The sequence below is a fragment of the Dipodomys merriami genome, unplaced genomic scaffold, assembly GCF_024711535.1.
Source record: "Dipodomys merriami isolate MVZ:Mamm:240054 unplaced genomic scaffold, mDipMer1.0.p SCAF_17, whole genome shotgun sequence".
Taxonomy (NCBI): domain Eukaryota; kingdom Metazoa; phylum Chordata; class Mammalia; order Rodentia; family Heteromyidae; genus Dipodomys; species Dipodomys merriami.
In genome coordinates, this window is record NW_027203048.1 from 17594864 (window position 1) to 17611066 (window position 16203).

Consider the following 16203-nt stretch of genomic DNA (forward strand, 5'->3'; position numbering starts at 1 on the left):
TTAGTTAATAAACTATCCATGTATTGATGAAATATAACTTATGAAAACTAATATGGTAAATATCTACTATTTGTCATGAATTTTTTTCTAGACCTTCATAAATAAATAGGCAAGGAAACAAGTCTCCCCAACTAGAAGTTGAGACTGTAGGAGAGTCTCATTTAGGTTTGCTGTTGAGTTTTCCTATACTAAACAGCATGATATATTTGCAAATTCCTAACAAAGAAAAACATGGATATTCAAATTCACAGGGTTCAAATTCATCTGATGTGAGCAAAAAGTACTTCTAGTAGAAGACATTTAAACATAAATACTTTATGGACACTAAGAAAAAATTTAAAATGTAATGAAAGCCAGTTACAACGAAATATGGATCAGTAATATAATAGGAAAAAATGAGCAATTTGGACACCAAATAAAAAAAGTTTTTCAATTTCAACTAATATTTAAATACTTAAAAAACTAAAGTACTTATCATTAAGAAACTACATAGGCTTTACAAATGGAGTAAACATCAATTTTTAGTAATGACAACAGCTATAATTTAATGGTAAATCAAAGTGAACAAATGACACAGCCATGTGAAACGGATAAGCCATCAATGCCAATGAAAAAAATTATCAAAATGGTTGCATTTTGCTACAAGAGGGGATATAAATACTGAATTTACAGAAATACAATGGATATTTAAGTTCTATAGTCTAATATGTGTATGCTGGTCTTGGGGCTTAAACTCAGGGCCTGGATGCTGTTGCTGAGCTTTTTTGCTTGAGGCTAGCTAGAGCTCTATCATTTAGAGCCACAGCTCCAAATCTGGGGTAATTGGAGATGATGAGTTTCATTGGCTTTTTCTGCCTAGGGCTGGTTTTGAACTGTTATCCCCAAATCTCAGCCTCTTGAGTAGCAAGGATTACAGGTGTGAGCCACCAGCACCTAGCAAACCCAGTAACACTTTAAAAAGTGTTAATAGATTAATAATGGCAGTATGAAAGCTACCCCTCCCACTGACTTTATCACCACATTCTCAGGAATATATTCTTACTATCAGCTAATCTGACTGCCTGTGTGAATAACTGGCTGCTTTAACAGTGTACTACTGGCACCTTGTGGTGACTGCTCTACAATTAGGTATTCTATCTAAACTACATTGAAATAAAACTTTTTTCTTTGAAAGAAAATAAGTATTACCATACTTTCCTATCTTGAGTGGATGGCAAAGGTGAAATAATTCATTTCAGAAATGCTGTGGTGCATGTAGAATTAGTTAATGCTTTAATTAGATTTTTAAATTACATTCAAAGTTCCACTTATATACACCTTTTTGTTAATGGAGACTTTGGCCTGATTTTGCATTTGGCAAGGTAGCTTAATAGCTACAACAGAGGTATTACCTAATTGTTTTAACAGGTTCTTCGTCTCGATCCACATCAAGATCAGATGGATCCAGAAAGAACATTTTATCTTCTGGGGGAGAGGGTTCTTCAGTGTCATCCAAGCCCCGACTACCATCACTGTTCATGTCATTATTATCAATGTCCATTGGTATATCCGTATCTGTTCCTAGACTGGAAGGTTCTGAGAAAAAGCACAAAACTGTTAGCATTTTAGAATTTCTGTATGACAAAAGATACCACATATAAACAAAATAAAAGCCTCCATAGTATATGATCAATTAATTTTCTAGAAAGTACCCAGACAATTCAACGAGGAAAGAATAGTTTTTAATGACGTCAAGGCAACTGGATGTGTACATGTGAAAGAATCAAGCTTGATCTCTTCATTATACCACATAAACTTTATCTCCAAGTGAGTAGCAAAAAACAGGAAGTAGAGGCATGGCTCAAATGGAAGAGTGCCAGCTGTGGGAAGGTTGTAGGGGGAAGTGAAAGCCAAAGTCCTAAACTTAAACCTGAATAAAGGTGTATACACACAGACACGCTCCTGGTGATTTTTGTGATCTTAGGTTAGGCAACACCTTATTAGATACACAATAAAAAATCCAGGTGATAAAAATCAAACTGGACTTTCAAAAACTTCTGTGGGGAAAGCCATCTTAAAGTGAAAAAACAGTCAGTGTGAGAAAAAATCTATACATTATATGAGATAAAGGACTTGAAAGTATTCAATAATCAAAAGGCAAAAAATCTAGTTAAATGTAGGTGAAGAACTTAAAGAATGGTCACCACCATCAGCTCCTGGCAAAGAAATGCAAACGAGATCCATAAGATAATCTTGCACTCACAGGTTATAATGAAAAACACAAGACAGTAACAACTGGTGATAAGGATATAGAGCAGTTCGAATTCTTTTTTACTGCTATAGGGATGTAAGTTGGTGCTGTGGAGACTAGTTTGGCATGTCCTCAGAATTTTAATCCTGTGGTTACCAAAAGACTCACTGTAGCTGGGCACCGGTGGCTCACGCCTGTAATCCTAGCTACTCAGAAGGCTGAGATCTGAGGATCACAGTTCAAAGCCAGCCTGGGCAGGAAACTCTGTGAGACTCTTATCTCCAACAAACCACTAGAAAACTGGAAGTGGTGATGTAGCTCCAGCGGTAGAGCGCTCGCCTTGAGCTGAAGAGTGCAAGGAGGGCGCCTAGGCCCAGAGTTGAAGCCCCACAACCAACAACAACAAAAAAGACTCACCCATTCTACTATTAGGTAGGTATGTACCCAAGTGAAATGGAGACATATCCTCAGAAAAATTATACCATACCACAGTATTCACAGGCATTATTATTCCTAGATCCAAAGTGGATACAACTCAAACACCTACTGACTGGTGAATAGATAACTAAAATGTCTATTCCTGTAGAGCAGGATTTCTTGTTAATAAAAAATAAAAGTAGCCGGGCGCCAGTGGCTCACGCCTGTAATCCTAGCTATTCAGGAGGCTGAGATCTGAGGATCGAGGTTCAAAGCCAGCCCAGGCATGAAAGTCCGTGAGACTCTTATCTCCAATAAACCACTAGAAAACCGGAAGTGGCGCTGTGGCTCAAGCAGTAGAGCACTCGCCTTGAGCTGAAGAGTGCAGGGACAGCGCCTAAGCCCAGAGTTCAAGCCCCACAACCGACAAAATAAATAAACAAAAATAAAACATTTGAATGAGTAATTTATTTACAAGGAAAAACTCTAAATCATCAGTAAACATTTAAAAGATATTCAAACTTGCCAGTAACCAGACAAATGCACATTAAAACAAATTCAAATAACATTTCATATCCATTTAGCAAAGAGTAGAAGAGCACAAAAGTATAAATGCACGAACTATGTAAGTTTAGAGAAGACTTTTAGTCACATTGAAAAAGTACTTAAATTTAGATTAATTGAAAAAGAAAACCAATCATATCCTGGCCAATAGTGTTAACTAGCTATGACAGGTTCTACCAAAAATTTCTTTGCTGAAATCCTAATTCCCACAGTAATGGTATTCTGAGCTAGAGCTTTTGGATTAAGTCATGAGGGTTCTGTTCTTACAAATTAGATTACTGCTCTTATAAAATAGGTCCAAAGAGTTCATTGGCCCATTCTACCAAATTAGCAGGCAGCTAATGACCAGGAGATGTATTCTCACCAGTCACTGGCATATTGAACTTCCTGGCCTCCAGAATTATAGAAATAAAATTCTGTTGTATAAGCTTACTCACCTGTTAGTCTATTACAGTAGCCTAAAGAGACCAAGACAACAAGTAACAGAAAATATGCCATAAGAGAAAATGTTAAACTTTTATATTCATTCCTTAGGCTTTTTCTACAGAATTTACATTATGGGGAAAATATAATCAGAAGGAGAATCAATTACAGAAACATAAGTAAACTATGGGCTGATAATTATATAGTAGGAAGAAATTAAAATACTAAAGCTAGTTCCTAGACAAAGGTCTGAAATTTTAATGATCTATTTTAATTTTAGAACTATTTCATTCAATCTGGCTGTTCATTTATTACTGTGATTTATAAGACTCACAAGGTAAATATAAAACTGCTAAGTTAGAAAAAAATAAAGAAAACTAGCCACATAAGTTGTTAAAGGAATTTACTTAAAGGTTAGAGTACTATTCCTTCCTTCCAAACAGAAAAGCTCCAAAGGAAAAATGTTTGGCTAGTGATTATTTGAAAGAGAAGAGACAGTGAAGCAGTACAAGAGACTAGTATAATAAAGCATAAAAAGTATATGAAGCTGGGAGCTGGTAGTTCATGCCTGTAATCCTAGCTACTCAAGAGGCTAAGTAAGATCTAAGGCAAGAAAATCTGTGAGACTCTTACTTCCAGCTGACCACCAAAAACCTGAAAGTGGTGCTGTAACTCAAAGTGGTAGGGTAGCTTTGAACAAAAAAAACTCAGGGAGGCTGGGAAGGTGGCTCAGTGGTAGAGTGCTTGCCTTGCATGCGTGAGGCCCTGGGTTCGATTCCTCAGCACCACATAAGCAGAAAAAGCCGGAAGTGGTGCTGTGCTCAAGTGGTAGAGTGCTAGCCTTGAGCTGCAGAGCTGAGGGACAGCGCCCAGGCCCAGAGTTCAGGCCCCACAACCGACCAAAAAAAAAAAAAAAGTACATGAAGTATAATACCATAGAGACAAAGGAGTCAAACTATATGGGTTAAAATTATAGATCTGCCATTTACTGGCTATATTGCTGGGAAACATTATTTATTTGTTTGTATTATTTTTAATTGTACAAAAAGGTTTCAATTCAACATGCTTATGAATACAATGCATCTTGATCAATGTCACCCCTTTCATCATTCTGGAACAATTTATTTAATGGCTTTGTGTCTCAGTTTATTTACTTCTTAACAACTTTCCTCAAAAAAGTGGTTATTTTGTGTGTGTGTATATATATAGTGATCCTGGGGCTTGAACTCAGGACTTGAGTGCTATCTCTAAGCTTTTCTGCATAAGGCTAGTGCTCTATCAAATTGAGCCACAGCTCCACTTCTGGTTTTTTTGTGTTTTTTTTTTTTTTGATGAATAATTGGGAGATAAGATCCCATGGACTTTCCTGTCTGTCTGGCTTTGAAACCATGATCCTCAGATCTCAACTTTCCAAGTACCTAAGATTATAGGCATGAGCCACCAATGCCCAGCTCAAAGGGTTGTTCTTATATGTAAATGTCAGTATTAGTTTAGAATACTGTTTGCCACTGTAAGTAGTCAATAACTCTAAGAACTTTAAAAGAATAAGGACAATATGGTTTTAAACCAAATTCTTTCATATTTATATATGGAAAAAGATATGCAGCATCGCTGACTACAAAGTGATAAGAAGAAAGATTAAAAGTTGTAAAGGAAAGATTGGAAGGCATAATTACTAATAAATGGGTAGCATCACTGATCTCTATATTTATTAAATCAGAAAAAACTCTATGTTTATATAAAATATAAACAAAAGGTACAAATATAACCTTACCAAAGGTAACACAGAACAGAATTGTGGACTTTTCCTTTATAAAAATTTAAAATGAAATCTTACCTCCATTGAATGTAACCTCTCCCAGGCAGTCTCGTGGTACTTTTGATGCACAACGTTTATGGCAGTTGAATTTGCAATCTAAAAAATAATAATTTGTTATTATATTTAGTCAGGCAATATCAACACTCAGAATAGAATTAGTGATGATAGTACTACTAAAATGTGACTGTTTTCTTTTTAATAAGAACTCAAAACTCAGACTCAAGGTCGTGTTTCAACTTCTTAAAGCACTTAATTTAACTTTCTGGAAGTTATATAAACCCATCGGGAACTGATTTTTTTTTTTCATTTGTAGAAAGGCTAATACTATGCTGAGAGTTCCATGTATCCTTTCCTGTTACCTAAAATTCGTATTTCCGCACTCCTGTAAGACTTTTGTTCATCTAACAAATTTCAATCTTTATATGTCAGGTATGTTTTCAAGTTCCTAAACATTAGAACCTAATGCAATGCAAAAAGGAGACATATTCACCAAACTTTCACATGGAATCTAGCAAAGGCTTTCACATACAAGTCTGTGAGAAGGCACTGAGCTTCTCGGGCATAATGGTTCTCTTCAGCCTTCCAAGAACCTCAGGAATATAGAGCACTACAGATTAGGGTCAAGCAAACATTTCAAGTACGTTTTCTCTTTATTAATTCATGCTTTCCTTTCATCTAGAAATGCAGCTATCTAAAACCTATATTATTAATAAAAATACACATAAGTTTTCTTCAAGAAAATACTCAATCCTACCTTTACACTGCATGCCTTGACGGAACAGGCCTTTCAGTAATCGCTTGCAGTACTGACATATTGTGGGACGACCATAAGAGTGAACAGCAAATGTATGAGGAACTTTTACTCTGCACATTACCATCTTTTCCATCCAGATTGGGCGACCACTCCAAGAAGGAATCCTCTTACTTGGTTCTTGGTGAACATGTGACTAAAACATCAGTAATTTTTGTAAGTATAAGTCAATATTAAAAACAAAGTATTGAGGGAAGAGCTTAACCACAAAAGTCATTCAGATTGCTAGCAACAATCTAAGAATGTGGATCTCAGCAGTTTCCTTTGGAAAGTTTAATTTGTCAACTCTTGAATGAGAAGAGCACAGAACCATTTTTTTAAACTTTTATGCTAAAAACTAACAAAACTATAGTACGTTCATTATCATCACTGGCTATTATACACCAAATACATTCAACATTTTACAAATAAAACCCACAAAAACCTTAAAATGAATTTTTAACAGATGTTCAAATCTATTCAAAACCTGACCAAGGAAGTAATCACAGGAAAAGTAAATAAATTCAAAAAGTACTGCTGCTGTTCCTGTTGCATTACTCAACAAGATGTCTGAAAACACTGGAGATTTTCAATTTATCTTAATAAACTCTAAAGTACACATGTAAGAATTTAAGTCTGATTATTTTTATGCTATAATGGCAGTAACAAAAGTACTAAAAACAACATTAACCCTACTAGTTAAGCTTCAGATAATTTCCTTTAATTTTCCAGTTTTTAATTTTTTCCTGAGATGAATAAAAAAACAAAATTAAAGAAAAAACATTAAAAAATTAAATAATCTAAGAGGCAAATTTTTTTTATACTATGGCTCTTTCTATATAAATTAAACTATAGGTCAGCTCAATGTGGTTCATTCCATTCATTCAACAAACATTCATTGATATATTATAAATCAGGCTCTATGTTGTATATTTAGGAACACAACAGTGAATAAAATGTAATCCATGTTCCCAAGCATAAACCCCAAATAATCCCCTCCTGTAGGTTTTAATAAGCTCCTGAAATTGTTTAGGTGCCTCCAATAACTTAATATTTATAACTCAGAGAAGTGTGAGTCATTTTACATTGATATGTTCAACTAAGGGAAGCAAAAGTAGTCAGAAGAAGCCAAGAGACAAGGGAAGTAAAGGGAGGAGGCAAACAAAGCAAAATAAAAATAGGAGAAAGCAAAGAAAAAGGTCAGAACAAAACAAATGGAGGAGTATGCTATAAAAGGAACACAAATGAAGCTTGAGATCATTAATTTTTCCTAATATGCAGCCAGAAACTTCTAAAACAAATTATAAAACTGTTTATTTCAAGTGAAGTACAAAAAGAATGTTAAAATTCAAACCACACTTGCATGCCTCAGATATCCAAGGTAATCTATCTGAGTCTGGCTCACCCATCTTGCTACCACGAATGGACCACCTTCAGGCAAACTATCATTTTGGGGATTCTGCAAAACTAAGGAGCTACAAGGAACTAGAAACAGATGTTTTAGAACTTTGTTCAACCCTGGCTCCTCCTTTTACTGGTGACTCAACCCTGCTTCTTGTGCTACTGCTTTTACAATTATTTTTTCTCTCTCAAGTTCAAAACAGACAAGATGGAGCGAGATTAATGTAGGCTGTCATCAAATATACATGGCATGCCTGTAGTAAGATTTCTTAACGAAGCATTGCCAATGGCTAGAGTTAGCGCCTTTTGGTCAGGGATCACTGACGACATGGTACACAGCATGTGCACTAGGCACTATGCAAAGGACAATGGTTATAGCAGCCATCTTATTAGAAAAAAAATATTTATGCTGTTGTCACTATTTTAATATAAAAACATACTCAAGTAGTAGTAAGTTAACATCAAGATTTAAGTTTAGGTCTTTATACTACAGTCTAGAGAGTCTCACCTTTTCTATCTCAGTATACCTGGATACAATTCCATCAGTAAAAATGGTCTGGCTTCTATTGGTTGAGAAATATAGGAAAGAACTATCAGGTTTAAATCAGAATTTGGAGAGAGGAAGATGTTGGTAGATTAAACTACAGAATTTGGTTAAAATGTGACCACTGAATCCACAGGAAATAGAAATAAGTAAAAGTTCTAACCTTGTTTTAATGTCCTCTATTTAAAAATTATTACTTTGGGGGCTGGGAATGTGGCTCAATGGTAGAGTGCTTGCCCAGCATGCACAAAGCCCTGGGTTTGATTCCTTAGTACCACATAAACAGAAAAAAATCAGAAGTGGTGATGTGGCTCAAGTTGTAAAGCGCTAGTCTTGAGCACAGAGAGGCTCAGGGACAGAGCCCAAACCCTGAGTTCAAGCCCCAGGACTGGCAAAAATAAAAAATAAAAAAATAGCTGGGAAGGTGGCTCAGTGGTAGAGCGCTTACCTTGCATACATGAAGTCCTGGGTTTGATTCCTCAGCACCACATAAGCAAAAAGAAAAAAGCTGGAAGTGGCGCTGTGGCTCAAGTGGTGGAGCACTAACCTTGAGCTGAAGAGCTGAGGGACAGCGCCCAGGCCCAGAGTTCAGGCCCCACAACCGGACCCCCCCAGAAAAAAAAAACAAAAACAAAAACAAAAAATAAAAAAATAGTACTTTGCTGAAATTTTCTTCCTACTAATTGGAGCCACAAATTTTCTAAAAGCCACAAATTTTCTAAAAGTAATATGATTTTATTTTCACAAGTTAAAGCAAATATTTGCTTAAGTTAACTAACTGCTCACAGAAAAAATAATCCTGTCAATTCTCAATTATATTTAATACAGAAAACAATTATGTGAGAATTTTCTCTTTTGGTTTTTGAGACAAGAACTTAATATATAGACTAGGCTGGCCCCAATTATTCAATTGTTTAGCCTCTGCCTCACAACTGCTGAGATTATAGGGCTGTACCACTGTATCTGGTCAATTATTTGTATCCAGTTGTCACTGGAGTATTAGTGAGAGAAATGCTTCCACTTTTTTTTTCTAATTTACTTTATTGTTGTTTTAGAGATTATATACAGCAGGGTTACCTTTACATATGTCAGGTAAAAAGTACATTTCCTTTTGCATCCCTTATTCTCTCCCAAATCCTCTACTTGTATATACCTTCTTTGGCATGAAATTTTCTTTCTAGTTCAATTCTGTCCTATTCTGATTACTTGAAAAATGTACGGAGAGGAGGAATATTTTTATGTCTCATCTTCAAATAGCCAGTCCTCAATTCTGGATTTGCTACCTTAGGTCCTTAGTGATCCCATTCTAGCTAAATGCAATGAGTATCTTCTGTTTCTTAATAGAAATTGCCTTCTTAAATGTGAACAAAGACAATCTCAAAGTCAGATTCGAAGGATCTACTTCCAGCTTGCCTGTTTTCAGCTTCAGTATTTCAGTATTCAGTGAAGCTTTTCTTCTCTGCAATTTTCCTTCCTCATTTCCTTACGTATGGAATTAGGATATTATATGGCTCTGGACTGTGTTTAGGATTATGTAAGAAAAGATAAAGTTCTTAGTGGAAAGCCTGGTACATGAAAGCCTAAGAGCCTCTGAGTATGGGCCAGCCAGTTCTTTATTCTTGTTTCAGCTTCAGGAGTTTCTTGTTTCCTAACTGCCTTTTCCACTTTCTTCCCTTCTGATTTTCACCCATGAGCTCTTTCCTTATTCTGCATTTACTCATACTTGGGACTGCATGCATGCCTGCACTGATAAAAGTAAATTTCTTGAGAGACTTTCCACTCTACAAGTTCTACTTGTTCTAAAATACTCTGAGCAGTCAAACTAATTCAAACATATCACTCTACTTCTTACACTTCCTATGAGCTTTCAACTTTCTAAGACAAATGTAAATTAATGAATTTGAATGTAATCGGTGAGCCTCTGTACCCTCAAGTTTGGCATAGATGGATACAACCACAAATTGAAAATCTAATTAGTCCTACGATGGCTACATCTGTATAAAACATATACAGATATTTTTGTCTTTACTGCCTAGACAATAAGGACATCATCTGTTGACTTACCATTAACAGTATACTAAGTATTATATTTAACCCAGGAATAAGTTAAGGGTGTACAAGAGAACACATATTTTATATGCAAATGCTGTATCATTTTATTTTTATAACATTTTATTACCTGCAGGAGATCCTGGAATCATGTGAATCCTGGATACCATGAGAATAGAGACTGAAAATAAGGGGCTATCTATGACCACATGGTCTCTATACCATAGCCTTCTTTTCCTACTTTAAAAATCTTGTACTAGAGTTAAGCAATATATAAACAGGAGATTTTTACCCTAGAATTTCAGCTTAGCAAAATTTGCTGAGTATCAAGACAACCAACCAAAGCCATGATTTTGTCACTTTATACTGTACTGGTGCTGTTACTTTGAAGACCTCTTGAGTAACAGTTTCCTAGTAGGGAGTAGTGAGAGTTATATATTAAGAAATTTGATCTGGTTGTTGTATTTAAATGGAGACCAAGAACCAGGAAATTGGTTAGAAAGCTATGACAGTGGTCAAAATGATAATACAATTTCAGTGTGCGAAAAATTCAACTTGTTGCGGGGCCCCAGTGTCTCACACCTGTAATCCTAACTACTCAGGAGGCTGAGATCTGAGGATTGTGGTTCAAAGCCAGCCCAAGCAGGAAAGTCTGTGAGAGTCTTTTCTCCAATTAGCCACCAGAAAACTGGAAGTGGCGCTGTGGCTCAAGTGGTAGAGCATTAGCCTTGAGCTGAAGAGCTGAGGGACAGTACACAGGCCCAGAGTTCAAGACCCACAACCAAAAATAAATAAATAAATAAATAAATAAATCCAACTTGTTTACTGTTGGTAAACCTTGTTTTCATGATTAAGCTTTTACTTTTGTAAGTGTAGGAACATTACTATATTTTTAGCACACAACTAATGTTCTAGGCTGATATCACAAACCTCATATAAACACCAGGAAATACTAGTAAAATATTTTTCTGTTACTTTTCAATACATACCTCCTCACTGAGAAGGGGTACACATTCAGGCTGTAGAGGTCTTGGAACTGAGAGGCCAGGTCCTGGCAGAGATACATTAGACAGCCGTCTCTTTCTTACTCCACTACAGTTATTTGGAATCTTGAAGGCACATCGTTTATGATAATTTAATCCACATCCTAAATATATTATAAAAGGTAAAATTAAAGATTAAAAACATTTTTCTATTTAAGTGTAACACATAAAAACCAGTCTCTTTTCTTTTCCTATTTAAGTGTAACATCTAAAAACCAGTGTCTAGGGGCTGGGAAGATGGCTCAGTGGTAGAGCGCTTACCTTGCATGCCTGAGGCCCTGGGTTCGATTCCTCAGCACCACACAAGCAAAAAGAAAAAAGCCGGAAATGGCGCTGCTGCTCAAGTGGTAGAGTGCTAGCCTTGAGCTGAAGAGCTGAGGGACAGTGCCCAGGCCCAGAGTTCAGGCCCCACAACCGGACCAAAAAAAAAAAAAACAACCAGTGTCTCTTTTTTTTTCTGACAACAGTATCTAGCCTAATTAGGAACTTATATAACTAGTTAGATAAGTGGAAGCTAACAAGGTCAAGAATTGGATATGTGTAGAAAGATTTCTTCAGAAAGATTAAATTAGATCAATCAGGTGATTCTGAGGTATAGTTCCTGTGGCAACCAACTGGGAATATACTAGAAATGTAAATTACAGGATTTCACCCCAAATCTACTGAATTAGAAATCACAGTGATGACCTTCAGCAAAGATGTTTTATGGTTCCTTGAAAAGTTTGATAACCATTGGCTTAAAGCACTGGCTAGTACCAAACTGTAGCATGTATACCAAATTCTTTCCCTAACATGACAAGTATACAAAACTCAAATTTCAAGGTTCATAAATACAAGTTTTACTGGAACAGAGACATGCTGTTTGTTTATATATTGTCTCTGGCTGACTAAAAAAGAAGATTTAAGCTGGGTGCCAGTGGCTCATGCCAGTAATTATAGCTACTCAGGAGGTTGAGATCTGAGTATTGAGAATCAAAGCCAGCCAGGGCAGGAAAGTCCATGATGACCATATGGCTGGCAAAGACTAAAATATTTAGCTTTCTGGCCCTGTATAGAAAATAACACATTAGAAAACTGTTTCATAATTAGAAATGTAAACCTGCAGTTTATTTGCTAGAAATTCAAGCTTAGAACTTTTGACAGTTTCATTGTTTTATATATAGGGAATCTACATTTCTAAAAAGGTAAGGAGGTTAATATTTATTGAGCTATTTCTCTCTGCCAAATATTTATCCATATTACCTTATTTAATAATTTATAAAAGCATTATGGTAGAATATATTTTATAGAGAGTAAATCAACCCTCAAAAACGTCTGGTCTAAAACACCAAACTATTAGGTGGGAAGTCTAGCTACTAAGGAGGTTGAGATTAGATAATAGAGATTCAAAGCCAGTCCAGGCAGAAAAGTCCATGAAAGTCCACTCTATTTCCAATTAACCAGCAAAATGCCAACTGGCAGTAGAACACCAGCTCCACAAAGTCCTGAGTTCAAGCCTGGGTGCCAGCACAAGGTTAAAAAAGAAAGGGAGGGGAGGGGAAAAAAGAACAACTAGGTGGCAGAAGAAAAACCAGAGTCATAATCTCTGCAAAATAAACTCTAGTTGACTCCCTAGACACCAACTACCATCTTACTTTTTCCATCAATTTAAAAATGTAAATGTAAAATCCTCTTCCAAATTACTACAAAAAATTTGCAATCACGTACCTTCACATTTTAGTCCCTGACGTACCAATCCCCAAAGCATCTCTCCACAATAATCACAAAAAGTGGGAGCTTTGTAAGAATGTACATAGAGAGTATGTGGACGTATCTGGAAGTCTTCTACTGTGGCCAAAGCTTAAAAAGAAAGAAAGAAAGAAAGAAATGTTAAAAATAAAGCAATTAGGAATACTTGCCATGAATATTTATATAAAAACAAGAACTTCTAGGAAAAGTCTCACTTGAACATAAAAATAAAGTATTTTCATCATTTAACTATAATTTTTCAACTCTAGTTTAAGATGTCCACTAGCTTCAAATAAATCAGGCTCCAATTCAACTTGGAAGCCTGTAGGTTAACATATTCAGATATTCAAAAGCAGTTTTGCACAATGACAAAATTGCAAATAGCCTTTAGATCTACTTTAGACAATTAAAAACTGCTCAGTGTAGGGGCTGGTAAAGTGGCTCAGTGGCAGAGTTCTTGCCTTGCATGCATGAGGCTCTGAGTTCGGTTCCTCAACACCAAATAAGCAGAAAAAGCCAGAAGTGGCACTGTGGCTCAAGTGGTAGAGCACTAGCTTTGACCTGAAAAGCTGAGGGACAGCGCCCAGAGTTCAGGCCCCACAACCGCAAAAAAAAAAAAAAAAAAAAAGCTCAGTGTATGATACACTAGGACATTGAACACAGAAAGTAAAAATTTAAAACAACTTCAAACTTAACCTCATTTCATCACACTGTTTCTCTAGGAAAATATAAGTTCTAACTTAGGATTTCAGGATATGTTATATCTGTTCTCCTCAGTGATTTTTATACATTGGTTAACAGAGAGGGAATCCTCTCCTCTCAGTAGGCAAAGAAACAGCAGACACACAGAGTTTCCTTTCACCCCAATAAACAAATTGAGTGGAAATCCCTGTGGTTTGACAAGGGAGCCAAAGAAAAAGGCATGGACTCCAGGGAACAAAGAGTCTCACAAGTGAAGAAGAAGCTAAAAATGGCAATAGATTGTTGAGTGTTATAGTGTAAAAGATAAAATGATCAATGTGGTAGGGGACAGAGAGCTAGATGAACGGGAGGATCAGTAATGAAAGATAAGAAGATTGGAACAAATAAGGAAAGGTGGTGATTACATTATCAAAAATAGACTTGAGATGAGTTTGGGAAGACAGAACAGTAGTAGCATCACTCTGGATGCTTAGCTGGTCAGCTTGCCTCCTTTCTCTCATAAGATCTCTTTTCTTGACAAATAAGGAATATTACAGAGCTACGATGAACATAATGTTCTTTATTCCTTAATATTCCTCACAAATAATTTGCCCACATACTCTTCGATGAGACTAGAAAGAGTGGGAGCTATGGAACAAGGCATGGCAAAAAAAAGGGTAAAAGAGATATGTCCACTAGGAACAAAAAAGGAAGAAGCATTTTTTTAAAGCCATGCAAATAGTCTTATTTCTTCTGTATTTTGAAAATGTCTTTTTCCCCCTGATGCTTCTTTTTGAACTTCAATTCTTCTCGTCTATATTCTTAACAGAAATAGGGAAAAGGAAACACAACTTGTTCAACTCAGAGAAAAAGAATATATTCTTGTTTCAACTCAAAATTTTCCTAGCTTCCTAACATTCACAGTTCACTTTTCTAGTTCCTCATATAACCTTCTTGATAAAACCTTCCTGAAAGTAAAACATCACATGCCAACCATTACTACAGACCAAAAAATTATACAGTATCTCTCAAGTATAATGGAACATTGCATTCAGTAGAGAAAATGAAGTTTTTTTGACAAAAGGGAAGAGGGAACAATAGGAACTATTTACTTACCCGAAAGAACAACTTCTACTAAATCTCCTTCACGTATTTCATCTGCTGAAGTAATCAGCTGCAGTATATTTTCTGAGTTCATGTCATGGCGAAAGAGAAGAATTTTATCATACATGCCAAAGAAGCCACACTCTGGAAACTGTGAGAAAATAATCTTCTATCAATATACCCATAGCCTTCTATTTTTTAAATAAATATTTTAATATTATAAAAGAAGTTTAAATACACTGTTTTATTTGAACACTGTTTACCAACAGTGATTCTATCAACATCTAAAAGGTAAAACAGGCTTAAGTTCAAAAACAGAACTGTAAATTCACAAATACTGACTTACGTCTCTTAGAAATATAGCATTTCTAAATTGCTGATTGGAGAATATAACTTTGCACTTTACCCTCTTTTCTTAGCCTGGCAAGGCAAGCAAGTAGTCTTTCCTACTCTTTTAGAACTAAACTGTCCAATATAAGGTTAGCTACTGTTTAGTTCAGCTGTGTAAGTGTCTCCCAAAGGTCCATGTACTTAAGGCTTGGTCACCAGAGCAACAGCACTGAGAGACTGTTGAACCTTAATGTGGGAAAGGGTGTTGTTCTACCAGTAGGTCTTTAGGTTACTGGGTGCATGCCTTTGAAGGAGTCTATAGGAACCTGGACTCTTTGGCATTCTCCTGCTTCTTGACCACAAAGTGAATAGTTTTGCTCTGTCACATGTTCTTGTCATGATGTATTGCCTTGCCCAAAGTAACAGAGCTAACTGATCCCTCTAAAATAAGGCCAAATCAAATCATTTTCTCGTTATTTTCTGTATTTGTTACAGAAATGGAAAGCTAATCAGTACAGCTACTAACCACATGTAGTTAAATTTGAAATTATGAAAATTAATAAAAGCTTAGTTCCAGATCACAGCCACATTAGAAGGCCTCAACTACCACCTTGGCCTTGGATTACCATATCAAACAGCAGTTACATCATTCTAGTAAACTCTATTAAAGATCAATCATTCTCAAGCAAAAGTACTAATTCTAACATTCGCAAATGCTCCTCTAACCTCTAGCATTTACCTAATATCTTAATGTAATTACAAATATATGATTGTCTAATTTTTTTAGGGGGGGTGTCCATGGGGCTTGAATCAGGGCCTAGGTGCTACTTCTGATTTTGTAGTTAATTGGATATAAGTATCACAGGCTTTCCTGCCCTGGCTGGCTTCAAACTGAGATCCTAAGATCTCAGCTTCATGAGTAACTAGGACTACAGGCATGAGCCACCAGTACCAGGCAAAAAAACTGACCAGAGCATTTGTGGATTTATTCTCATATGCCCAACTTGTATTATTCCAAGGCTTCCACATTTTCTGACTATCATGCCAAGATACTTAGAGGCTTAGTATGTAGACTAAAAT

The 16203-nt window shown here is 36.1% G+C and overlaps 1 protein-coding gene across 3 annotated transcripts in view; it reads right to left on the bottom strand.

Annotated features, from left to right (window-relative positions):
* Positions 1 to 16203, bottom strand: part of Prkd3 (protein kinase D3) — a 73674-nt gene that overhangs the window by 25192 nt on the left and 32279 nt on the right. For all 3 annotated transcript variants that reach the window (XM_070025389.1, XM_070025387.1, XM_070025388.1), the window contains 6 exons: positions 14806 to 14944; positions 12988 to 13119; positions 11227 to 11384; positions 6208 to 6400; positions 5472 to 5549; positions 1392 to 1575 (listed from right to left, as the gene is read on the bottom strand). In XM_070025389.1, the coding sequence (XP_069881490.1) occupies positions 1392 to 1575; positions 5472 to 5549; positions 6208 to 6400; positions 11227 to 11384; positions 12988 to 13119; positions 14806 to 14944 (884 nt within the window). The remainder of the gene's footprint in view (positions 1 to 1391; positions 1576 to 5471; positions 5550 to 6207; positions 6401 to 11226; positions 11385 to 12987; positions 13120 to 14805; positions 14945 to 16203) is intronic.